This window comes from Pleurodeles waltl, chromosome 1_1 (assembly GCF_031143425.1).
Source record: "Pleurodeles waltl isolate 20211129_DDA chromosome 1_1, aPleWal1.hap1.20221129, whole genome shotgun sequence".
Classification (NCBI taxonomy): domain Eukaryota; kingdom Metazoa; phylum Chordata; class Amphibia; order Caudata; family Salamandridae; genus Pleurodeles; species Pleurodeles waltl.
The window spans coordinates 363,016,803-363,044,410 of NC_090436.1; the positions used below are offsets into that span (position 1 = coordinate 363,016,803).

The window sequence follows — 27,608 nt, forward strand, 5'->3', positions numbered from 1 at the left end:
GTCTACTGACAAACAAGTCATCTATTCGGGCATAAGTCGAGTGCACCACAAAAACATTTGCATGTTCTTTAGCATCAATGTGTACATGTCATTAAATGTCAAATAAGTCACAACTTAGAAAAACTCTGGTCTTGTTGCAGGCCAAAAAGGATTCAATCTATACAGTCCAGCATCCCAAGCTAAGTTAAGACCACCTGTCACTACAACATACCCCCATTAGCAAATGGGCCAAAGAGAGCAGAATGTTGGTAGAAAATCTTTATAAAGATACATTCTGAGTGTAAATGCTGACAACAGTGAGTCTACTATTCCAGTTTTCCAATTGTGGTAGCACAAGTATGTACCAGTACGTACTTCTGCCTAAGGAAGACAGATACTCCTCCTACTTTATTATCCTCAAAGGCAAAGAACAGATGGTATGGAGCCTATGCTGCAGACACAGGTGCTGCAGAAGGGTCTTCGGTAAAAAGATCTACATCAGCAGACAGATCCCTTAAAGGGGACAATGCTTTTCAGCTGGTGGTTGTTTGGTGACTTAATCCCCCTCATGTTCAGCAAGACCAGCCTGAATTCGGTATAGTGTTTTGATACTGTTGTGTGGTTATTTTAGCATTTATGTAGGCATATTTATTTTAGCTTGGGTTTGAAGCCTGTGCCCTCTCACCTACTCACTTGTCATTTTATTCCTCTTATTACTTTAGCCAGGCTTCATTTTAGTGGTGATGTTTATTTTTATCTGTTGCTCTTCCATGTGGAAATTGTTATTCATTTCTCTGCATGATATTTCATCCTGTGCTCACTCCAAGACTGCACACTACAGCTTACCGTGCATTGCCGGTCCAGGGAGTGCAATGTCTACCTTACACAGAAACAGCGTATTATCACGTCAGGGCGGTTCTCAGAATAACATGTTTTAATATGAAACAACATGCTGCCCAAAATAAGTCAGAGGCGAGATTGCAGCTAGTCATCGCAGTTTCTGCTGAAACCTCATTCTTCCTCTTCATCTACCTGGGAGGACTGGCAGCAGACTAGTAGACCTCTCTCTACCTCTAAACACAGGTATGGGGGTTAGGCTTCTTTACCGGGACTAGATGGGTGGGTTAGGGCTACCGCTTTTATTTGCTCTTATGTAGAAACTTAGTAGTAGTAGGGATATTAGGTACACTGTAGTAACAATATGGTGGGACTCTTCCTGTGTTTCACTTTCCTGGTCACTGCTCTAATGGTGTTGTGTTTCATTAGCCTCATAACTGCAATTCAAGCTTTTTACATAGATCGCAGTTACTTCAATAAAACCTATTGAACCTAGACTCTTCTTCTGTTTGTCTTTGAATGTATGAGTCTTGTATATCTCAGAGAAAGTGGTATGATCTGTACTACCACGACCTCCCTGTGGAGTCTGACTGTCATGCAATAGGATGTCACAAATCACTTTTACCTCTGGCACTGGTGAGGTGCTGGCAGCTAGCCAGAAGGGTTAGGTCCGATAGCTGTCACACAGTGTGGGATCAGACTCAGGTGGTCATTCCTAGTTTGGCGGTCATCACCGAAGACCGCTGTGCAAGCGGCTGCAGAAAGACCGCCAGTGATGATGGAGTGAAGACCGCCATATTACGAGTCACCCACACAACACCGCCCAAAATACACCCAAAAAACACACCGTCGGCCGAAAAGAAGGCGTGAAGGAGGCGGCTCCACCACCAGCACTGCCATGCCGAGAATATCCCGCCCGACAAATAACGATTCACAAATCAGCACCGCGGACCCAACAAGGCGGAAAATCCATTGGCAGTCAGAACCGCTGCGGTGAAAAAAGGCACCAGCACCAGAACACTGCAACCACATTAGACAATACCATTACCCAACACCGGAGACACACACCTGTCCACAGCACTACAAAACACACCCCCACACAAACCCAGAACCCTTTGCAACCAGAAACTCTGACAGAGCGAGGCAAGAGCACACTGAAAGGAGGCATTGCACCTAGATACCACAGGCACCATCACACTGAACACGCATCACACAACACACCGCTGCGCACAAACACCACAGAGCAAACACACATATTACTACACAAACTCACATCAACAAACAGCATACCCAGAATCCCTGCACAACAAACACCCACAACACAACCACCAGAAAACCCATGATTCACAGAAGAGGAGCTCAGGGTAATGGTTGAGGAAATCCTCAGAGTGGAGCCGCGACTGTTAGGAGCACAGGTCCAGCAAACATCCATAGCCCGGAAGAACGACCTATGGCAGAGGATAGTCATCAGGGTGAATGCAGTGGGGAACCATCCACGCACAACGGAAGACATTAGGAAGAGGTCGAACGACCTTAGGGGGAAGGTACGGGCCATGGTTTCCAGGCATCAAATCGCTGTAATGAGGACAAGTGGTAGGCCCCTATCGGATACCCCAGAAATGTCAGCGTGGGAAGAGAAGGTCCTGGCCCTACTACATCCAGAAGGGCTGACGGGAAAACCTACTGGACTGATCAATGGTACGTCTACTGTACTCCCTGGCCAACATGTCCCCGTGCACAGCATGTACCCCCACCCTCTCACCACCCTAAGGTGCACAAACCCACCATGGACTCAACACCCACCCATGCATGCCACAGCACCCTACTGACACCATTCCCTCACAGGCCCACCTAGTGCATGGATACCCCACACTGCAGCAAGTACCACATCTACCACAATGCAACACTCCCTACACTTGCATGACTGCTACATCCACATCTCATCACTGCAATTGCACCTTAAACCATGTCATTCCCTATCACCAGTAAGTATTAGGAATGCACATCAGTACATGGCAATGACAGTAGCAAGGCAAACATGAACTATCCTCCAAAATAGGCCCATTGTAACATTCCACTGATGGAAAACAAGCAGTGGACTGCTAACTGTCAATGCCATTACTGCCATGCAAATCCAGTTAATGATGGCATACAACCATGTGTGTCACTGCTACAATACCATCATCTGACACAATACCTCTCATTACACAGGTCTCCCAAGTACCGCCACACAGCAGAGGAGCTCGGTGACAGAAAGCCGAGGGCTGGAAGCAGGTCCAATAGGGGAGGACTCCCCTGGAAGTATGGATATGGACGACGAACCTGGCCCATCAGGCATGAGTGGTCAGTCTACCACCACCAGCATCACCCTGCCCACAACTGAAACCACCTCCCCTGTGGTAGCCAATATACAGCCCACCTTCCCATACTTGTGTCCCAAGGTCACATCAAACAACAGTGTGCCCCACAGGACAGGGGCAGGAGTCAACGGTGCAAACTCAAGACAATGACGGTCCTGGTGTCAGTGGGAGGGGGTACACTGCACCAGGGACACAGGGGGCAAGGGCCAGTGGGAGTGCAATCGTGGGCCAAGGGACGGGTCTGGTGCAGGACACGACTGGCCAGGAGGCTGTCTCCAGAGTCCTACCAGCAAACCCAGGACAAGATGGGCCAGATACACACCATCTTGCAGGACACGCAAAGGCTGCAGGGGGAATACCACCAGGAGGCAATGCAGCAGTGACAGGCACTCAATGCCACCATGGCCTCCATATTAGGGGAGTTCAAGGAGATGAACATCCTGCAGACATCCTCAACCCAACAGCAGGTCACATCCAGTAGTAAGGCAACACCACTGGCCACTCTGCCACTGGAATTGAGCTACAGCAGGAGGACCCACAGGCCAACAGCACCTCTACCCCTGTAGCTGAGTGCCCCCCCCGCAAAAGAGGCCAGCCCATCCAGACATCCTGCAAGACCTCAGGCCAAGACCAATCCCCCCACCAGGAAGTGATCCTTCTTCTGGACTGTCACCCTTGTGTGCCACTGGTACACCCTGTTGGCTGTCCAATACCAAGTACACAACATACCGGGCAAATGGATACAGGACCTGTGAGATAAACAGCTGTACCACCCACTCTGATCAGCACCCACACCAATACCTCACTGCTCTGGACTGTGATGTCATACACTTAATAAACACAAAATTCACACAAGTCATGGTGCATGACTCTTCATTGTACGTATTGGCAATCCTGTTTCCAACCAGCAAATATATACACATGTCAGCTCCACAACAATGTTGAAATGACAGATGTAGTGAGACACCCAGGCAGGTGTGTAGGTAAATCCAAATTGTAAGGATTTCCAGTGTCAACGATGGCAACAGAGAATACAGCCTGCAGACAGAAATGTGACCTGAAGAGAGAAAATGAAATGGCATCAGGCACAAAGTTGAAGGCATGTAAACAATACATACATCCACACCATCTGAACACATACACAGGATGACAGGCCCAGCAGCTATGATACCACATATGTAAGGGTCTGCATAGGTAGTCATACACGTGTGGGACAGGAATATTGTAACATAGGTAACATCCTCTATTGTACACCTCCCTGAGTGGTCAGGAACAGGTACTAGCCACACAGCAGTTGACAATGCAGCATGACATGCCTACACAGCAGGAAAAGACTGATAATTGCCCCTAACATATCCACCAACAGGCAGACTGATGACCCTAAACCTTTGGTACAACAATAAGGCTGTACTACAATGGCACGAGCATTACACACATGTACTTATTAGCAGTGCATTATCACTACCCCTCATGGTGGGTCTACTACCCTTCAAGGTCGGAAACCGAGATGGAAGGCTGTAGTCCCCACACACACCTTGATGCATGCAAATACTGGCTAGTGACTGGCTTCAGCAATACATCTTCCATGTGCAGATGGCATACAATTCACACATACCTGTACATCATTGAAAGTAGTGATGAATCAGGTCAGTCCTGTTGTCATGTGCTTCATCCTCGTCTGCCTCCCCCTAAGCATCAGAGTCACCGGCTCCAAAACTGCTCCAGCATCAATGTCCCCCTCCTCCAACAGTGGGATGTGCCTTCTGAGGGCCAGATTATGGAGCATGCAGCATGCAACAATGATCTGGGAGAGTTTCCCTGGTGGTACTGTAGGGCACCACCAAACACATGAAGGCAATAAAATCTAGCTTTCAAGAGACCGAAAGTCCGCTCAATCACTCGTCTTGTCCGGCCATGTGCCTCACTGTACCCGTTCTCCCCTCCTGTAGTTCGATGTCTCAAAGGTGTCAGGAGCCAGGGCAGGTTGGGGTATCCGGAGTCACCTGTGTGGATAAGAGAACATGACCATAGGTAACAATGCTAGGCAGAGTACTGACTGTTATGAGGGGTACAAACGTCTGACATGGAGGGCAGTAAACATACCTATGAGCCCTGTAGCTGTGACATCATTGCAGGGACACTGCTGATCCTCAGGACATAGGAATCATGTATTGATCCTGCAAATTTTGCGTTCACTTGTGTTATGTACTCGTCTGCAATACACACCACTACATTGAGCAAATAAGTGCTCTTCCTGTTTCTGTAGACCTGTTCATTGGTCCACGGGAGGTACCAAGGCAATGTGAGTCTCATCAATGGCCCCAATTACATGTGGGACATCTGATATGTTGCAGAAGGCTGCTTCTACAGTGGGCAATTCTTGACGTTGTGGGAACCTAACGTACCTGTGCACATAGGGCATCCAGCACATCCTGCAACACCTTACTGAACTTGGGCTGTGAAAACCCTGCAGCCAGTCCCACTGTAAACTGAAAAGAGCCACTCGCCAGAAAATGCAGGACTGACACCTCCTGGGCTGTTGGAGGAATGGCATGGGGATTTCTCAAACCCGGTAGGAGGTCTGGCTTCAACTGGGCGACCAATTCCCTGATGCACAAACGGTTCAGTCAATAGGTCATGATGATGTGGCGCTCTTCCATGGTATCAAGATCTACAAGTGGCCAGTAAACTGGTGCATTCCTCATCACTCCATTGTGGCGATATCTGTGCAGGGACACAAAAAACAATCTGGGAACCACTCACAAGGTAGGGCACCAAGTATGACATATGACAGTCACGAAGTGTAAAAAATGCAAGTGGGCTGTAATGCTGTAGGAAGACACATTACTCCACACTCCATTCCTAACCAGGCGATGGCACATGATCCCTGTGGCAATGGGCGTATACAGGACATGTACACGTACACCTTCCATGTGTTCTACTATACTGATCATATATGGTGACAACTGTAATGACAAATGTGGTGATGTCACCAGACACTCACTACATGTGTTATTATCCACAATGTGTGACCTGATGTATCTATTTGTGACGACATGCAGGTAATTACGCACTGTGCACCCAGGACAGTAATGACACAGACTAATATGGCATCTGCCTGTCCGGTATGCATTGTACAGCTGGAAGTGACCTTGTGCCGCTGGTGGAAGGCGGTCTGAACCGCCGTGCAACTCCCCATTGGTTTACATTGACATCTATGGGAGACTGGGACCAATGACGATCACCGCCGGCCATGACGGTCATGATCGCTGCTGTCGTAATCGTCATTTTGTACGGGCCAGCTCACTTGACTCCTGGCTTTCGGGCACAACAGACCTCCACTTCATGTACTGCTGTGTCCTGTCACTTTGAGCAATGATGGCACGCACTGCAGGGGATAGGGCACCAGCCTTCACTACAGAGGAACTGGAGAAACTGGTGGAAGGGATCCTACCCCTGTATGGGTGGTTGTACGCTGCTCCAGTGCAACAGGTCAGTACAACGTCCTTTGGCCCACATGTTGGGTGGTGTCTGACGATGTATGTGTGTGCACATTGACAAGTCATGACTGATCAGGTATTTAGCATGCACAGGATATGTGATATGAGGCGCTTGAAGGAAGCACAGGAGCCACAAGGGGGTAAGTTTTGACTGTCCGGTGACTACTGCATGGTTGTGTACTGTGACCCTCACTGGATTAGGAATTGATGTGGTCCGATGTGATTTGGGGAATGCACAATCCTGGTTGTCACACCCATCATGTAGGAGTGTGTGGCGTTAGCTATGTTGAGCCATGCAGAAGAAGTGGTGGTACTGAGCACAAGTTCAACTGTAGGTATGGGTCGCTAATGTATGCAATGATGTCACTGGCTCCATCCTCCAACTGTGCGTGTACTGTTGTAGTACAAGGTGGTCATTTAGGCACGGTGGCCCTCATTACAACCCTGGCGGTCGGTGGAGAAGTGGGCGTAATACCGCAAACAGGCCTGCGGTAAAAAAAAAATGAAATTACAAGCATGGCGGTGACCGCCATGCCAAACCGCCACTTCTCCACTCTGACTGCCAGGGTGGTAATGACTGCTGGGCTGGAGACTTCGGTCTCCAGCCCGGTGGCTGTCACTACACCGCCGGCAGCATCATGACCCTGCATACCGCCATGGATTTCGTGGGGTTCTGTACCGCCACAAAATCCATGGCGGTAGGCACTATCAGTGCCAGGGAATTTGTTCCCTGGCACTGATAGGGGTCTCCCCCACCTCCCCTCCCCAGATTCCTCCCCCCAAACCTATGACCCCCCCTACCACCTTCCAAAGATGGTAGGACCCCCGTCCCAACCCCCCCAAACATTGACACACACACACCCCTCCACAAGCACACTCACACAATTACTACACATAAATGCACACATACACAAACGCACACATTTCCCATACACACAACACCCCCCTGCATGCATACACGCACTCACACACCCCCCCTCTACACACTCACTCGCACACCCCCATGCACGCACACAACGCCCCCGGGAGGGAACGGGATCCATGGGAGCTGCTCCGCCGCCAGCACCCCGTCACCAGAACAACGCCACGCCGAATCCTGGGACGTGATTCGGTGTTCTGATGACGTGGTGGTGGAGCAGCCTCCACTTCACCGCCAGTATGGCTGCTGGCGGCTCTCCGTCCGGAAAAGGGCGGAGGACTGCCAGCAGTCATAATACGCTGTGCAGAAAACCGCCAGCGCTGGTGGTCATCAGCACGGCAGTACCTCGGCAGTCTTGAAAAAAAGACCGCTGAGGTCCAAATGAAGCCCTGTATATTGGTTATGACAGGCATGGTACATGAACATTGCAATTGTTTGACTTGCTACATCAATGGACCTCTGTAGCACATGTACTCCACACATTCCTGTCAGTTAGTGAGTGTTCCCAATCCCTCTGTACTCAGATTTGTATCATCCCAAAATGGATGACATGTGGATGGGTATGGTCCTGGGCTGGTTAGTTGGATAAGTCATTCATGCAGTTGATAGCCATGTGGTGGTCTTCATTCAGGTGTTTAGGCTGCAGGGATGAGGTGCGTTTGGGTATCGCTTGCATGATCCAATAGTAAATGATTGCTAAATTGTCTCTTGTTTCCCTGGCAGGGGATGTAATCTGTATTGTTTTTATGTGAAGCGGATGTGTAGGTTAACATCATTTCCTCCCTTTCTGTTCCTCCCACACGCCTCTCTCTCCACCTCTTTCTACGTGTACATTGGCATCATCTGGCAAAGGAGGAAGGGCACCGGCGAGTGGGGATGCAGCAGGCCACAGGACCCAGGAGGCGGACACCAGTGAAGCCAAGGGGACCAGTGGGACGGAGGGCGAGGGGAGCACCACGGGTGAGACTGGAACTACCAACACATCTGATTCAGATTACTCCTCCGATGGCAACTCCCTGGTGGTAGCGGAACCAACTGGGACCACCCCACCACCATCCTTGTCTGCCACCCCCCTTACCAGCACCGCCCTCCCTGTAGCACCCCACCCAGTTGCCCGTGCCCGCTCAGCCAGGAGGGCGGGCCTCTCCTTTGCCGCGAGCACCTCCGCCCCTGCCCCAGTCAGCCCTGCTGCCCTCAATGAGGAGGCTATTGACCTCCTGAGGTCTATCTCTGTGGGGCAGACAACATTCGTGAATGTCATCCAGGGACTGGCATCCCAGATGCAGCAGTCCAATGCATTCCAGGAAGGCATTCACGGTGCCTTGTCTGGCCTACAGAGATCGTTTCAAACTCTGGACTCCTTGTTGACGGCAGCCAGTGTCCCTTCATCTTCTGTTCCCCCCCCCCCCCTCCAGCTACCTGTTCCCAATTCACAACCCCTCTCCCTACACCCGTCCAAAGCACACCTACATATCAGCATTCGCCCACTACAACAGACAAGGTGCACAAAGACAGTCATAGGCACCACAAATGTTCCCACAGGCATGCACACACACAACACACACCTGCAGACATAACAACAGACACTTCCCCCACCACCTCCTCCCTTGCAGTCACAACTCCACTCACACCTGTCGGCACTGCATCATAACACACTGGTTCTACTACCATTCCTGTCATACTCACAATCACCACAACAGCAGACTCACAGACACACACACCACATCCGCACTCACCACAACTACCGTCTCTGCCACCTGCAGCACATCCACCTCATTAGCTCACACCACCACAACATTCACTCACACATCTCCCATTCCCTCTCCCAGCATTTCTGCCCCCCTCCTCCCAATGAATGCACATGCACACACTCACCCACCCAACATTCAGCCACCACACACATACAGACATTGCGCACACCAGCATCAACTTACAGCACACCAACACGTCGGACGAGCACTCCCTCTACCTCCACTCCCAACCCTCAATCATGTGACCGCCCCATGGTACCTAAGAAAGTTTTCCTTTCCATCCTTGACCTCTTCCCTACTCCTCTCCCACCCCATTTTCTCAGTAAACGCCCTGTCCCCCTGCCCCTCTCAGGCCCTTCCACCTCCCATTCCTCAGGTTCCCCCTCTGGTATTTCCTCTGCTCCTCCACCCAGCAAGAAATCCACCCCTCCCAGTGCAAAAGTCACCCCTCCTAAGCCCAAAACGTGCCCCTTCCACATCCAAGCCTCCCTCACCGCTCCCACACCGAGGTGCCTGACTGCCTGTCCAACTGATGCCCCTATGAAGTGGAGGCCTATTTGCTGTCAGGAGTCAAGTTGGGCCCAAGATTCATAGACAACGTGTCCTGCATTTCTAGACACTGGACTTTCTTTCTTTTGTTGAATACAACTGCCCACATTGCTGTGGTTGTCAAGTTGAGATGCTTGCCCTGGTTTCCTTCTACATCTGTGTGCAAATGTGTGTGAGGTCTGTGTATGGATTGTGTCTGTGTTGTTGCATGCGCTGAGTAGATGGTTTGGGCCATGGGAACGTGATGATGTGTGTGACTGCTTGCTTGTGTGATTGTATGGGGTGTTGTGTACGACTGAGCTGCATGTGTGGATTTCCTTGATTGTACATGTTGTGTCACCTGTATCATTGCTGGGATGTGTATTCACAGCTATTAATTGTGTGCCATTGCTACATAGAGATCATGGTGTGTGTTTGTATGTGTGGTGTCGCACAATGTGCCTGTCTGTGCCTGCATTGAGGTGTTCGTGGTCTAGTTGTTGTTGTGTGGTTATGGGGTGTGTTGGTGTGTGTTGTGCTGTATGTTTGGCACGTGTCGGCTTGGCTTTGTGTGTGTATTGGGTACTTGCCATTGACGTATATTGTGTGTGCCTGTGTGTGGCCTTAGCTGTCTGTGCGAGAAATGTGTGTTATATGTGGGATTGTATCACTGCCATTTCCTCCCCTCTGTGCTAAGCATACTTACGGTTGTTGTCTTCGTCGTTGTCGGTGGCCCTGAAGGTGTATGGCGAGATATAACGCTGGGAAGACTGGCAGTTTGTCTGCATAGAGGCCGCAGAGGCGTCCCTGTGTCTGGAGGTGGGTGTCTCCTTTTGCACTTTCTGTTTCCACCAGGTTTTCGTGGCGGCCAGGTATGGTGACTTGGAATATGACGGGAGGGACATTGGCTTCCGCCGCCGGTTGAGCTCGTCGTCCGTGCTGGCGGTGCGTCATCTGTGTTGCATTGGGTTCACTGCCTGACTCATTATATGGCGGTCAAAAGTCTGCCGCCGGAGTGGCGGTTCAGTTATCGTTAAACTCGGAATGACCCCCTCAGTCTCCAATACACCGTGGTGCTGCTGCCCAAAATCTAGCAGTCTCCTTACTACAACCAGAGTCATACGTCAATACAACCATCTATAGTTATGCGTGCTCTCATGCTCCTGAGAGGTGTAAGTGCAGCTCCCAAATAAATTCTCCCAACAAACAATAACCTAGTAAAAAACAAAAGGAAATATTCAAGTAAGTAAATAACCAATACTTAAAAATTTGACTTTCAATTGCCCTTGAAGATCCTTACTAGCTCTCTGCAGTATTCTCAGGCCTCATTAGGTCTAGGAGGAAATGGCTGTTTTCTAATCCCCCTAGTACCTCATAAAGAAGGGGAAGTTACATTATTGGGCCAATACAGCAAGTCAGTTAACTAATCAATCACTGTATTATCACCCTCAATCACAAACTTTGTCAGACGCTGAAGTGACCTAGTGGCTGGCTCTAGTAATTTTCTCCAGTAAATGATCCCTGCATGCTCGCGCCCATCCACCACTTACACTACCACCGATGCCTGCTTTGACCTATAGTCAAGCCTGCGCCAGCTCGTCCGCCAAGCACTACTGAAGCACTCCAGAGTCCAGTGCTGGTGCTGGCTGTGGATGCACAGCAGCACTGCAATATTGAAACTCTGGTGGCCTAGACGACGGACAAACATTTCTACAGGGGCCGGACCTCCACTCCCTTCTCTTCCTGGAGCTGGCAGAAACACAAAGGAGGTACTTATTTTAAGGCCTTAGCAAGGAGCACATAGGGGAGGAGCCCTGAGCTCCGGGCGAGCTGGTGGGTGTGACATGCACCCCTCCTCCAAACCACCAATGCATTCAGCCCCTCGGGCAGCCAGGGGGTTTGGGAGTGTGGCAGGGTAGGCCTTTCTCCCAAGCCTGTCCTAGGGGCCTCAGGTAACCGGGTAACCCCCCCAAGTCATGGAGCTTGTCTCCCTCACAATATCTCCCCTCAAACTACCTCCCCCAATGCTCAGCTGAGAAGTTACCTGTAAGGAATTAGCTCTCTCTTTGTCTTGGCCCCCCAGGTATCCAGATTGTGAAGCAGCATTGGTATAACAAGGTGTGGTAAGCCTGGGTGCACAAAAGTAGGAAGTAAGTGATTCATTCATCTCCCCTCATCTGGCTTTGGTCCCTCCTAGTGCTTTTGGATTGATTATGGCATTCTCTCCATTGTCTCATATGAATCCCTCCTTCAATGTGTCGCCACCCCCCAGTGTTTTGCCAAAAAAAAAAAACTATGCCTGGAGCTTCAAAAGGGAAAGCTTAAGGGAGGCCCTGTAAAAGGAGGAAGGCTGAGGGAAAGAAGACTAATGCACAGCTCGACCTAAGTTCCATCTCAAATCAGAATGCTCCCCGTTTGCCTTTGGCCAGCTCAATAAGGAACTTTGTTTCCAAACATTTCAACAAGGGCTTGCCTTCTTTATCAAGTGGAATATCTAGTGCCCCCCCATCCAGGAAAAGAGGGGATGACTTTGGCAGATAATTTCGCCCAACCATATAACTCTCTGGATGTGTTCCCACAGCCTTTTCTTGTAAGGGGTCCAAGACAGTGCTTCTCACCCCATCTTAATATTTGTTTATTGACTCTGACATTGGGGAGGTGCGTAGATGACCGGTCCCAACATTATTCATCCTCCTCGGATGAGAGTATTCTACTGTTGCAAAAAGGCTACCTGTATGGGGCCTCCAACGTAACCCAAGTCTCTCCGGCCTGGGTCAATGTGCATTCAGCTGACCGGCTCCTCATCCCTGCTGGACGTAATGTTACTCGTGCAAAAGACCCTATACGGCATCCTAGAAACTCTGGTGACCATAAGCTCAAACCAGGTGGCCCAATCAAAATGTTTGAAAGATATTTCCTTAGAATGTCATAATACCAACAATAGCTTGCTAGCTCCAAATAAGGGACTGGGTCCTAATGTTTTCCCAAGATTGCCTCAGGGGGTCAAAGGTCTACCACACCAGAAGTAAATGGGGCTCTGTTAGAATCGAAGGTCCCAGGTTACATCTCTAAATGCCCTACGCTAGTTAGCAAGAGGAAATATCTTTTTGGCCCCAGTAAGTTTTCCTCGAACTACTACCTTTTTCAGAGGTTTAAAGATTTGAGAAGAAGAGCAAGATTCCATAAACCAAGTGCAGGTAAAGGAAAGCGCCCCAGAATGAAGACAAGTTTTATACCCCGTGCCAGAGGGTCCCCTGCTAGATCAGCATTTAAGCACCCCTCCGCCACGGAGCTGTGACGTAGTAGCCATAGCTACCTATGACTAGGCTGCAACGTAAGCTCAAGCAGAGCCTTTTCAGCCTTCAAATGGCTGTACTAGTTCACACAAAAAAGTCTCCAGTCCCCATCACAGGAAAGACGCCTAAGCCCTTCTGCACCAAAAAGAATACCTTCCACTAGGCCAGAGAGCCCACCTAAGCTTGAGCGGGGCTCCTCCGATTTTTTGTTGGATTTTACTTGCTGGGGGAAAAAGCAAGGAAGTTATGCCCTCTAAATCATTCAAAAATCCTCCACACTCTGGGATTTTCCCAGATGACATATTATCTGTGGGGTTTCAGAGTGGGGACCAAGGAAGGGAAGTATCAAAAGTTTAATTTATCTTCCCCTGCACCGCTCAGTAGGTAATAAATGGGGAGATGATGTGGCCAAGGCAGACTTACAAGCCAGTTATCCCCCAAGATAAAACCCCCTTTCGGTCGCCGCTAAACAAGTATCTACTTCCTCATTCTTTCTAGCCATGCATGCCGGTTTAGCTGGCAACCAGTAGGAGCAGTTTATACCCTACACATATGATTGGCTGCATTCAATGGTTATGAGACCATGGCAAGATAGCCAGCCCCAGAAGAATCTGAAAGGTACTAGTAAATGACAGGCTATCATAACAGAGAAAAAAAAAGCCATAAAAGGTTTGCACCCCTGCTGCAGCTCCCTGACACCTACGGGCGGGATGAAAGGCTTAATTTAATGGCTCACAGAGTGAGGACCCTGCTCCCAATCTGAGAATCCTGAGTTGGAATATCCGTGGCTTTGAGTGGCTTTTGAAAAGTGGCGTACTGGAAGAAACAATAACCCCCTACCATGAGGTATTCCTTCAGGAACCTTGGTTGCAAGACGTTAGGGCCATAGAAGACTTCATGGTGCTGAATAGCAAAAGGTCAAGTTGAGGCAACGACAGAGCTTCAGCAAGAGTCCTAACCTTAACCACCACCAAGGTAATCAGGAAACCTCTGCAGGTTATAAATATGCCTAATGGTAGGCAGTTTTCTGAGGTTGAAATTGGCCTGAGTAACAATGTTGGCAGGTGTTTTCTTTTCATAAATGTATATGCCCATAAAGAAGAGTATCGGAGAATGAAGGACTGGTTGAAATCCCTCAATCAATATTTTAATGACATTACAACAACATTTCCGGAAGCAATTGCTATTTTGGCTGGGGATTCCAAAGCTCATCTTTACCCTGCTCAAGTGGACCTACAGATAGAAGATGTTTTAGATCAGTACAATGAACTGGTGGCTGTAGAGAGGTTACTTCCTTTGGAGGTGTCCTACCCACGCAAACTGACAACCTGTTTAGACCCTGCGCACCTAGAGCTTCTAGCTGGCTACCAATTAACAAAAAACATGGAGGTTTTCACCATGGGTTCTGATAATAGAATTGCTTGGTTTAATTGAATTTTGATTAAGGTGTTGGGTTGTATTGTTATAAATGTCAGAAATCATGCATCACAGCCAAACTCTCAAGGTAAAGAGAAGGGTTTGTTTGATCCATTCTGTCGGGAAATCAAACGCCTGGTGTGATAGGCAGCTAAACAAGCTAGGCTATGCCCAGGAAGTAACCCCAGGAGCTGAATCGGCCTAAGTCGCTATACAAACAGCTGATTAAAGAGAAAAGAGCCTCCTTTTTTCAGAGTAAGTGGGACGAAATGCAGGAAATTATACAATCAGGGGATCAACTGGAGTTTTGGACAAAAGTAAATGAGTCCAGTGGCCCGAATGGGGGACCCAAGTATGTATGATCCTGGAGGACATATGGGCAGCGTACTTGAAAGTTCTGTACAGCAGTCCCTCCTCATCAGCTAGGTCTTCGTGTACAACTGTCAAAGAGCTCCTCTCTACTTAGTTTTCTGTAAAAGGAGGTAAAGGCAGTCATCGATAGGTTAAAGCTCTCAAGAGCAGTAGGTCCAGACAACATCCCAGCAGTAATAATTAAAACAAATAGCAGCTGGTGGGCAAGGGTGTACTCCCTTCTGTTCTGTTGGATAGCCTCAATTGGCATCCACCCTGCATCATGGGAAGGCTAACTTGTCAAAACTATCCTAAAAATGGGTTATGGTTCAGATCCTGCACGTTACAAGCTGATTAGCCTTTTGGACATCTTGGTTAAAGTATTTTCAAAAATTATTTTATCCGAGCTGGAGGATTGGGCTTCTGCACATAAGGTTACACGAATTGAGCAAGGAGGGTTTTGGGAGGGACATTCAACCATGAATCATTGTTTCGCTCTATGGGCCATCATTCGGAAGGCCCTGGAAAGGAACCAGAGGCCCTGCTGCTGTTTTGTTGACTTCTGGACAGCATTTGATTGAATAGACAGGAAAATATTATGGCGCAAACTGGCAGCCTGGGAGCTTCCCTTGCATCTCCTCAGCATTTTGCAAACATTAGATACTGACAACTGGGCTCAGGTTGAGCTAGATAAGTCAGGAAAGCTACAGAGAAAATTCCCATTCAGAACAGCCTTCCGCAGAAGTGGCTTTTTAGCTTATTCCTAGCCAAACTTTCAAAATCATTAAACTATGTAAAGTCTTTCTCCCCGAAAGTTAGGAGTCAGCATTCTGCTGTATGCAGAGGACGTGGAGCTACTGGATTATACTCCCATGTTCCTGCAGAGGAAACTACACTCCCTTGAAGCAGAACCACTTGAAGATCAATCTAGAGAAAACAAAGGTGTTGGTCTTTGGGAAAAAGTAAAAAGCTACAGATGGTTCCTATATGCTCGGGAGGTGGAATTAGTGAATCCCTATAAGTATCTAGGGCTGACCTTTAAAAAGAACTTAAAATGGTACTCGCACATGGTTAGTACTATGCAGAGGTTCTTGCTGCAAGGTAGCTGTTTGGCAGGATTTAACTGGAAATATGGAGGGTTGGCTCTTACCTCTTTAATAAATGCTTAGAAAGACGCTGAGGTTTTTTCATTTGGCCCCTCCTGCGAGAGAGACCGGTTGGAGGGGACTGTTCTAAGGAGGCTCCAGTGACTACCACCAGGCACCATGGTCCAGAGTATAAGGAGGGAAATGAACCTAGCCCACTGAAATTTGTTTGCGTTCAGAGGACTGCAAAGTAGCAAATGTCTCTAGACTTTGCTGGGTTGAGGTCCAAAGTAGTGAAAGAAGGTGGGTAAGGGAAGTAAGAAATAGACTAATGGTCCTAGGGAATTTGCACTTAGAGCATGATACAATTTTAACTTGGTTGCCCTTTCCTAGTAAACAAGCTTTGAAAGAGTCTGCGGCAAAGATTGCTGAGCCTTTTGAATAGGCGTAGCTAGAAAACAAATGTCTATCAGCTTTTCATTAAGCACTCTTGGCCTTGACACAGTCTTTCCTTACCTGATGCAGCTAACAGATCCCACTCTGAGGAATGAAATTTTAAGAGCGAGGGCGAGTTGTAACCCTATTTACTTGTCCTCCACCCAAAATGCTATAATTCAGGATTTCAGTGTTTTTTGCCTTTGCCCCCTGAATGTAAAATGTTCTCTGTTACATATTATTGTGGCTTTTTTATTTCTAGCCGGATCAAGTTTTTAAGACCTCTGTTTTTAAAATATAGAAAAGTACAAAAGGTAGAGGCAATGGAGCTGCTGTCTGAAATGTGTTATTTAGATGTGGCGGTAGGAATTGCTCATTTTATAAGCACAGTCAGAGTCTTAAGGATGGATTACAGTAGAGCGAGTGGTCCACGGGTGGGTCTGGTGGGTTTTAAATTAATTTTTATTGTACAATGTTTTTATTGTTTTAGAATGTTTTATGGACAATGGTCTCAATAAACTTGTTATCTACCTACCTGTCACCGGATATATTGGCAGGGCAAAGTGAGAAGCTGTAACCATTTCCATGGTTCATAGTGATCACCACAGACTTGAGAAGAAATAATGTCACCATGTTGAGCAAATCCTTGATCTGCCCATGGCCAATCATTGTTACTTGGACTGTATCTTCCTGTCAGCTTCTTCACTGTCTGCCTCTTGATCAGGAATTTTCAAGAGCTTCCTAGCTTCCTCCTGTGATCATGCTGTCACTTCAATATCCTTGCAACCGAACTGCAGGCCCTATGAGAAGATCCATCAGTATCCAGTCCATTTTGATCTGCGATCTTGCACCAACTCTCACTATAGGCATTGTGTCACCAATGTGATCAGTGCCAAGTCTTGGTACAACACTACCTGAATGCCCGTAAATAGTAAAGAAGGCTGTTTTTGGACTTCCTGCAGTAGATTTTTTTTTCACTGGATAATTGGAGAGTTTCACACCTACATCCCTTGATCATTCTTTAGCTCTATTAGATTTGGATTCCACCCTATGGGCCTTCTTAACAGAAACTGTAAACAAATCATCTTTGTGCAGGATGTAGTTCTGTTCAACCTCTCAGTCTGTCAGTTTGCCTGCAAATGAAATCCAGAATGTTATGCTCTTTGAATACCTAGTCTGTAGCAAAGCGAAATCCAGAATTTATATATATATATTGAGATGCACGGAGATAATCTTGAGTGGAAGACCACAAAGTCTAAAGATATCAGAATAAAATGTCATGACCATCTCAAATGCAGAAGGAATCTTTGGTATGGTTGAAAAGTGTGCTATCTTACTAAAATAATCCAATGGGACAATTATGATGGCACAAAATTAATTTACCAAAGATATTGGCAAATACACTATAAAGGCTGTAGATATTATTTCCCAAGGTCTTTTTGGTAATTTGGGATTTAGTAGAAGACCAACCTTCTTCTTCTTAGCTATTCCTCTGTAGGCTGCTCTTCTCTATGGCCTGAGATCAGGGAATCATGACACAGATGTAGGATAAATCTTTGAAGATCCTTAGAAGGAATGAATAATTATTGCTTGCAGAAGAGCTATTTATCTATAGTTCTTAAACGAGAGCAATGCCTGGCAAATTGGTACTGGTGAAATTCCTTAGGTCTTACGATGGACTTATTAAGGGAGTGACTGTCAAGTCTGCAGTCAAAAAGGCACTAAAGGGAAAAAAAAAATATTTTGGTCCAAATCTTTTTCTTTCACATTATTGTCTAGAAACCTGCAGGCGACAGTATTATGAGTTTTGGGTAAAAAGGGTTATAAAAAAAATCAAACTGCTGACAGAAATGCCCAGTGAATGCGCCTGCTATTCCCTGGTCAGCCTCTCTTTTTTTTTTTTCCTCATTTCGCCACCCTCGCTTTGGCTAAGAGAAAAAAGGTAAAGGCCGAGGCCCTTAAAGTATGTTTCCAAGTGTGCGGTCCACAACACTACTGGGCCACCCCACCTGTTCTACATACTGCAAGTTTTTTTTCCCCTCGACTGCCATCGACCATGTCTTACTATATTCTTCAAAACATGATCATAACCAAAGCGGTACCCAATTAGGTGAGGGGGGTTTTAATCACTGGACTTAACTACCAGGAGGAGGAACCAGAAAAACAAGACAAAATTTACACATCTAAACATATTCCAAACTTATAAACTACTGGTATGCATTTTCCCAATCCACCCAAAAAGTATCTCTTCTAGTATGAGGACCACATTGTTCCATTTTACACAGTCGATTTACTGATAGTTGCCAATCCTGAACACGGGGGTGGATCCACCCATTTACAACATATTTCCCGTCTGGCCAAAAGCATTAGTACAAACAACAAATGCTCTTGTTGCACCGACATTTTCTGATACTTTATGCCCGGTTCATAAACCCCAAACACCACCATAAGAAGATTTATTCTTAAATTTCCATCAAAAATTACCCTAAGAATGCTTCCTATATCTTCTCAATACTTATTCAAAATTGAGCATTGCCAAACATATGAACATCATCTGCATTGGTTTCCCTACACCGTGGACAGCTTTTATTGGATTTCCCGATAGCCGTTAATCTAGCTGGTGACCAATATACCCTGTGTAGTGTAAACAAATGATTTTTCTTCAAACCTGCAGATTTAATAGTAAACCATAACTCTAAACATGACTTTTGCCACAAAGATATGACTTCTAGGGTTGGAAAAATCCTCCCCCATTTCAACAGAGGGAGGGAAAAAGCATCTTCTGTTGTTTCCAACTGTGCATGATACCAGCAAGCAATTTATTTTCTAATACATGTCTGGTCTAGTTTCCCCTCCCATGAGCTCCTCCCTATTTCTCCTGCTCTTCGAGACTTAACCCAACTAGATATCTGAAGATACTTAAACTTAGAAATTGTCCCTTTAGTACAATCCTGTAATGCAAACCAAGATAATAATTCAGAACCTTCCATGATCTGCCCCCATCTTACCATCCCGCTGGTTCTCAAAGGAGTTGATAATTTATCCAAAAGACAATCAGGCGTACCAGGTGAGCCCCAGATGGGAGCAGAACTGCAATAATAAGCTATCCCTAGCACCTTCCGAAAATATATCCAAACCTTAAAAGCATGTCTAGGAAGCTTCAAGCACACCTTCTTAAAGTACTTTGGATGACCAAATTTTTCCATGATATCCTTACTCCCTTGGAGGCCCAAACAAATGAGGATAATTCACCCTGTAATTTTTTTAACCAGCTCGCCTTAAACTCTAAAGGAATAGTATTAAATAAAAAAGTGAACTTTGGAAGGATACACATCTTCAATATATTGGATCTTCCAATTATAGAGAGTGGGAGAGCAGCCCACGCCTTTAACAATTTTTTAGTTTCCCTATAAGCTGTATCAAAATTTAACTTAGCTACATCATTAAGATCAGTTGTAAACCGAATTCCCAAGTATTTAATCTCCTGTTTAACTAAGGGAGAAACATAAGCCATATTCCAACACATGATTTCCGTCTTTTCGGTATTTATACTATAACCTGAGAATCTACCAAATTGCTCCATCAATGTACTGAAAATAGGTAAAGTAGTCATCGCATCACTAGTGTATAGCATAAGGTCGTCCGCATATAACGCTACTTTCTTTTCCCAACCCCCATTCTGAAACGGGGGAATGTCCTTGCAAACCCGTAGTGAAATTGCCAAAGGTTCAATATATAAATTAAAGAGCAAGGGAGACAAAGGACAACCCTGTTGAGTACCCCGACTAGTCCTGAATTCCTGCGATAACTGACCATTAACCAAAATTTTCGCAGAAGGGCATCTATACAGTTCCCTAACAGCCCTGATAAAAGGAATTCCCAAGCCACCTATTTCCATCGCAAACCCCAAGAAGGACCAATTGACACGATCAAAAGCTTTTGCTGCATCGAAAGTCAGAACCGCTAATGGAGCCTTTTCTTGTTCCGCCAAATCTACTGCAGCAAATAACTCGTGAGTTAACTCATGAAGTTGTCTACCCTTCATAAAGCCCTTTTGATCTAAATGAACCAAACTGCCTATAACTTTCCCCAATCTTCTAGATAAAATTCCTGTATACAGTTTATAATCCGAATTCAACAAAGAAATGGGTCTATACGATGAACATAACATTGAATCCTTGCCAGGTTTTAACAGCAAACAAATTATAGCTTCTCTCCAGGATTTAGGTACCTGTGCCCCTTCTAAAAGCATAGAATTGAATAATTCCAATAAAATCGGAGTAAGTTCCTCCCCCAGTAACATATATAACTCATTTGGTAAGTTATCTGGCCCAACTGCCTTCCCTTTTTTCAAAGCTTTTATAACTTCAGCAAGCTCTGGTCAGCCTCTTGGGAGAACTTGTACACTACGGTGGTTAGTAAGGACAGACATCCTGAATTGCGCTCCTAAAAAGAAAGTTCTCTATTCTATGAAGGTCTCTTCGATCGATTATAATTTATTTTCTAGTACAGAATAATTCTATTCTGTTGGTATAAACTTCCTGCAGTAGGAGGCAATATTATGTTCAAATTTATCCAGTCCTTTCTGCACTAAAACAACTCCAATAGCTCGGTCATAGGCGTCTGTTACAAAATAAACAGCTTGGAAACATCTGGTTTTAAAAGGATGGGTACTTTTATGAATTCTCTCTTTAACTTGTTAAAGGCTTCAGTGGCTCCCTGATTCTACTTAAATGTGTTTTACATTTTAAATTCTGTTATTGGGGTACCAGTTTCAGGAAAACATGATAAATGTACAATCAGGCCAAGGAAGCTATGCGTTTCTTTGACTGGAGTTGAAATAGGCCATTGTAGAACAGCCTATACCTTGCCATGGGAAGTCCTTCTGCTGAAATAACATATGACAGGTACTTAACTGCGTTGTTGTCAAAAATACATTTTTCAGATTTGGACAGTAAATTATGCTTCCTCAGATGGCTTAGGAACTCCTTAGCCTATTAGGTTAGGTCCTTACAATTCTTAGAAAATATACATCAATGTAGAGATAAAGACTACAATTAGATATGAGAATGTGGAGTTCATAAAACGCTAAAAGACTGCTGATTTTACCAATTATTAATCCAAAGGGCAGGAAACCATGCTCATAATGCCGAAAAGGAGTTTGGAAGGCGGCCTCTATTTATCCCCAGCCTTAATTCTAATACGATGGTATGGGCTTCTGAGGTCATGGCTTGTAAAAACATGTTCCCCTTGCAATGCCTCCAGGACGTCTGATATTAACGGTTGGTGGTAGCAGATTTTCCCTGTGACTTGATTGATGCAGTTACAAACTTTCCATGTAATAAGATGAAACCTAAGGAATGAGATGGGATGGGTATGGTTTCTCCATTTGAACCTGCCCCTAATCCCCGCAATGAGACAGATTTCCTAGTTTTCTGATAGTTCATATAGACGAGTGGGTCTAGTAGGCCAAGCACTAATGGAGTGTCACTTCTGGCTACAATGAAGACACAGGCCAAGCTTCCGCCATCTGGCTCATTCCTCCTCAAAGACCGACAGTGTAAGCAATCTGCCTTGATAATGGTCAGAATTTGGATTTTTTTAACGCTGGATTAAATACAGGTTTAAAGCCAGGTCTGATTTCAGTTTTTTTTTTAATTGTTTACCTTGCGACGTCTTTCTTGGATTCTATTGTCGATTTGAATAGTAACTGGATTAGATCCAGAAACCTTGCTGGTCTGGAAAAGCGAACAAGCTTGTTCTTTAGCACTTCCTTCAATGCTTTACGGAAAAGGGTCAAGAGAGCTGAGGTCTCTTCCTAATGTGAATGTTATCTCCAGTAACAACCTAAGACTTCAGACTGCAACAGGTAGGCAAGAAACACAACACAAAGTAATTACATGATGGAAGAAAAAAAGCTGGAATTGAGTAAAAATCCTTCCACCACACCAGGAAAGACAAGTAGAACAAGGATTTGGATGAAGAAAAGCTGGAACCAGGAGAATGAACAATAAGCAACAAGCGTAACTGCGATGCAATGTGAACTCATTTTGGTTTCCTTAAGTAGGAGAATTCAGGAAGTGAACCTGCTAAGGAAACAGGAATTGGTAATCCACCATTTTGCCTATGAAAAAATGGTTAAAGTATAAGAAAATGCAGTAGAATTCGAACTGAAGAAAAGAAAACCTCCTGGAACTCAGGCAATCATAAAAAATATATATAGATAGGTTCAACAGTGCCTGGATCATAACAGAGACACTGCCGACTACTGATGTGCAGCAGGTAAAGAGATATACATACGTGGCCTTCCTGAGACACCAGAGTTTCAACCAAAACTGGCTTCTGGTTGAGTAATGGCCAGGGAATGACCTGAAGGCCTCAACTCTCCACAAGACCCTGCTGACACCTTAGGAAATTCTAAAGAACAAGTGTTCTATACATCATCCCCCTTTGTCTCTCGAATCTGGACCCAATCAATGACTGGACTTATGAGTGCTGGAGAGGAGACTTTACATTGTTCATGATAAATCAAAGTATCCTGCACACCTGAAGACAGTCTCTGCCATTCTTGCGACAGAAGAGGTGCATATCATCCTGTCAGCTAAGTAAGGAATCTGAAGAATTACCTTCATGTAGTAAGGTGACAATTGGAGCCAATACCTTGGTGACGCTTTGGGACGCCTGCCAATACAAAGAGCAAGGCATGGAAGTATAAATGATTCCTCTCCACAAGAAGGTATAGGAAGCTTTGAAAGTCAAGATGAACAGGCAAGTGCAAATCAGTGTTGCAGAGAAGTTCAGACATATAAGGTGGTAGCTTAGATGAATGAGATGGATAATTAAATTAATAGAAAACATCTGAAAGGACCTCTGAGGCACTAATTGGATGACTGCCTTGAGATATCTTAATACATTTAAATTGCCAAATGACTTTTTGCCCATGTTGAGAATTGTGTAACAGTCAAATCCTTTTTCTTTATTGGTGTACATGGGTGAACACACTTTTTTTTCCAGAAGAGAATGGACATCATTCTAAACAGAACATGCCTTGACTGGGCATCTCTGCATTGAGGGCTTGAAGAAAATGTTGATGCTGATGAAGACTGCTGAACTCGATGATGCAATCTAAAGAAACAACTTGTCAGACTCACAGGTCTCTTGACCATCGGAAGAAAAATGGCACTGCAAAATACAGAGTAACATAGTAGTGCCTTAATGGATCATTCCCTCAGGTGGCTTGGATTGATCCAGGAAAGCTACTGCCCAACCTGCCAGCTGTTGTGCAAGAATAAACAACCACAACTACAAGTTACTTACCTTTGGTAATGCTCCTTCTGGAGGACACACTTTCTAACTGCAGATTCCTAACCATGTGAATTTCCTCTAGGTGCCAGACTAGATCCATTGAACTCAAAAGCAGCGCTCCTGATGTGCTGGTAGGTGCCACCAATTCTGCTCTGGAAGTGACAAACGGAGCCACATAATAAGCGCCACCCATACATGCGGACGTCAGTTTCTTTCATGAACTCATTCATGCCCTCGGGCACAGAGCCCACCGGCGAACTGCACAAAACTTTGTGCAGATTCCTAAACTGGGATCTTTTCAGATGGAAAAGACCACCCACAGAACAGGAATGTGGGAGGGAGGTGAAGAATCTGCATTCAGAGTGTCCACCGGAAAGAGCATTACTGAAGATAAGGATCGCCCTGGAGAAGCCTGGGGACCTCGCCCATGCATGGCGGCGAACAGAGGTGGGAGAGCCAACAGATTAACATGGAGAGCCAAGCCAGGGTCTGGCTCGGACCTTAGAACCCATGCACAAGCCTAGCCCTGAAAATGCTTGCTATATAAATCACACAACACTGCCTTGTTAGGGCACAATATAGCACTGCACTGAGAAGTACTTATTAAAAGTGATAGTTTGATTAAACTGGTATTCTGAACTCACATATCTGAAAGTGCTTTCCTGCACGGTAATGTAAGAACAAAAAATAATAACAGTTTTGGCAGGAAAGCAGCGATTTATCCAGGTTTTGGGTTTTCATTTTCTACAAATCAGCCAGTAAACGGGTATCTACTTGTCTTTCCTGATGTTAAGGCTTTATTTATAACTCAGTGCATTTTTCAGAACAAAGCCCGAATTCGATCCAAAGGTTTTGGAGCGCTTCACACGAGCATCGGTTACATTACACAAGCTCTCGCTCACAGCTTATAGGCACAGGGAGGTTAAGTGATTTGACAAGAATCACACACAGAATGCTGAGCCAACGCCGAGACTGTGTCCTGGTTCCACGCCTCTAAAGTCGCAGCTCTGGCAGTTACGCCAAACCCCTTTGATCAACAAATAAAGACAAGGTTTGTTTCAGTGTCTCTCTACTGAGGCAGTTATGATTGGTGGGCGATCTTTACTATGCACTTTTGGATACTCGCCTTTTTCAGCCATTTCACAACTCCTCGGGCTATCTGCCATTTCAAATTAACAGTAAGCATTTACTAACCAAACCGCAACTAACTTGCCTGTAATGCAGACAACAGACTCAGGATGGCGCCATTATTCCATACATTTGTAATTATGAAGCACACAAAAACGGTCGCCCCTTCACCTACAACGTAGTGCAAACATGCCATGGCTCTGTAGCGGGGAACTCAGCGTTGGCTGCTGACAGCTACAGAGGCCGGTGGCAGACTCTATAAAAACATGGTTGGAAAATTAGGTTTGTAAAGAACAAGGGTATTATATAAGGTGAATTGTGGCAGAGCAGCGTATGGGCGATTAAAAGCATGGTGCGGGTATACACACACTGAGTACAGGCATCAAATAAGCCCTAGCAAAGCCAACTGGTTAGACGTCTGCTTGGTGCATGTGGCTAAGAATCGTGCAAAAAATAGGAACACAATATCTAAGAACACGCTGACATGACTGGCTGAATACTGTAAAGGTTTGCCCAATACCCATCAGAAGAGAAAACAAACACAATACTGCTCGTCTTTAAATCTGACACCATGCACTGAATTGCCTCTTTGCACTTTCATAAAATAAGGGGCTTCTTTAACACTCATCATTTCGCTTTTTATCTAGCATGGACAAATGAAAGTGTGATGCGCTTAGATGCCCTGGTCAAAGTAGTGGCACTAGTATGGAAGTGGTTCTTCTTGTTGAATTTGTTGTAATACATGGCTCTAGATTCATTTGAAGAGCTGCTGCTCGGACGTCACAGTGGACATACATGTAATGCTCTCGTCACACAAGACGAAATACATGGGAAATGTAATCTAAATTGGCTTCACTTCAGTGGACGGACGTTCCACCAGTTAGGATAAAAGGGTTAATTAAACAGAATTGTGTCCTTCTTCACCTTTCACATTACTCAGTCAAATTTATTTTCAAGTTTATGACAAAAATGTCCCATGAAAAGTACAAATCAGATTGGATAATGTGTGTTAAATGCTACCAAGTCAGACTGACCTCCAATTTCAAAGACACTGCTCTATCCTGGGGGGAGGGGGATGTTATAGTTTCAATACAGTTTTACACCCAGAAGAACGTGTTAGCCTCAAATATACCTTTACATATGTAGAATATGTTAGTGCTGCAGGTGGTGAAACAAATGTATGTGAACGAAATGCTGCAATATATTAAACATAACTGTCTGTGAATTGTAATGTTGATTGAAACTATGAAATTCGCTCTTGGGAGGCGTCTAAATCAGCCTCCATTCATTTGACGTGCACTGGTATGGATGAGTGTGGGGCCAGAGTTCAGAAACGTTTTCAAGGCAGACTTGTTTCCAGGGCCTGGCGTGTTTTTGTTTCACTAGTAAGAAGCCTGCGGGAGTTGTCGGCTGCACGTGCCTCGTGTCCAGACACAGTCCCACACACCAGACAGCTCTCGTGCGCTCGCCTTAAATGCCAAATCCACTTCGCAGAGTACAAGCAGTGATGAGTCTGTTTCCACCGTGAAGAGGATGTCGCTTCTCGACGGTTGTGATTTATGCTCGAATTATTGCAGTGAACTTGCAGCAGGATAGGTTTCAGGCTGTATGTGTCGGGTTTGCGCCACAGAACGCAACAGGAGCAGACACAGAAGAGGGACAAGAATGACAGTCTGATTTGAATGGCGCGGCTGTGCTCACACAACGGACGGGTAAATAGTTTATAAGGACGAAATTCGTTGCTTTCTGTTCCTAGGATGCTCCATTCCTCTGTGAAGATATAAATGTTCTCTGCTTGTTTACCCTGAGAAATATTTCAGGATAGGGTATTTCTTTTAAATACTTAACATTTCTATGGATCACATTTGCAACAATACGAAGGGGTGCAGTTTCTTTAATGAGGGGCCAAACGAAGTGAACCATGCTGCACAGTTGATGAATTCCAGAGCGTCTACTGGACTCACCCACCCGTGTGCCACTGTGTTCCAGTGATATGGAGACTTCGTGGCACTTTGCAGCCAGAGCAGAAATTCCCATTCTGCTAAGTAATGGAACAGTCTAGAAACTGCTTACACTAAACTATAAATAAATATGAACACGACTTTCATTACTTTGCTGAAGCTCAGCGTCAGCCTCATTTACAAAGAAAGCCTGTTTCAAATGATACAAGACAGGTGTCGAGCCAAGAGGGCGGGTGGTTAATTCCTCTGAACTACCACACCTATGTTGTTGAGACTAGGCCAGATCAAGCGCCTACCGGTCAGAGCAAAACGTTTGACACTTAGAAGTCACTCTCTGCTCCTTAAACCCCAATTTCATGCTCCAGGCCAGTGAGGGTTAATATTCACACACAACATTTCATTCTTAAATAAGTACACAGTGAATTTGAAAATTACACATCTTCTCAGCTTCGAGCTAAAACATACTTTTTTCTTCTTACTCGTTTCTTCAGGTTTCTCTGGAAGGGGAAAATGTTCTCCTAAAAATTCACCAAGGGCCCCCAATAGTTCTTGCTCGTAGGCCCGGATTTTAATAATTTTCTGCTCCACCTCTCGACATACCCTAAAATGAAGCAAAATGTTCAAGAGTGTAATGTAGAATAAAAAGCATTATCTTTTACATTTGAGGTGTACAATGCTACTAAGTGCATAATACTCAAATTATACCGTTCTTTCTCTGCCTTGCTTCCGGCAGCCGCCATCTTAAATAATAAAAACT

General features: G+C 45.6%; 1 protein-coding gene across 1 annotated transcript in view; it reads right to left on the reverse strand.

Annotated features, from left to right (window-relative positions):
• The window catches only part of CENPK (centromere protein K), a 220,695-nt gene that overhangs the window by 45,446 nt on the left and 147,641 nt on the right, over positions 1–27,608 (reverse strand). Inside the window, exon 9 of the mRNA XM_069222771.1 lies at positions 27,317–27,452. Coding sequence (XP_069078872.1) covers positions 27,317–27,452 — 136 coding nt within the window. The remainder of the gene's footprint in view (positions 1–27,316; positions 27,453–27,608) is intronic.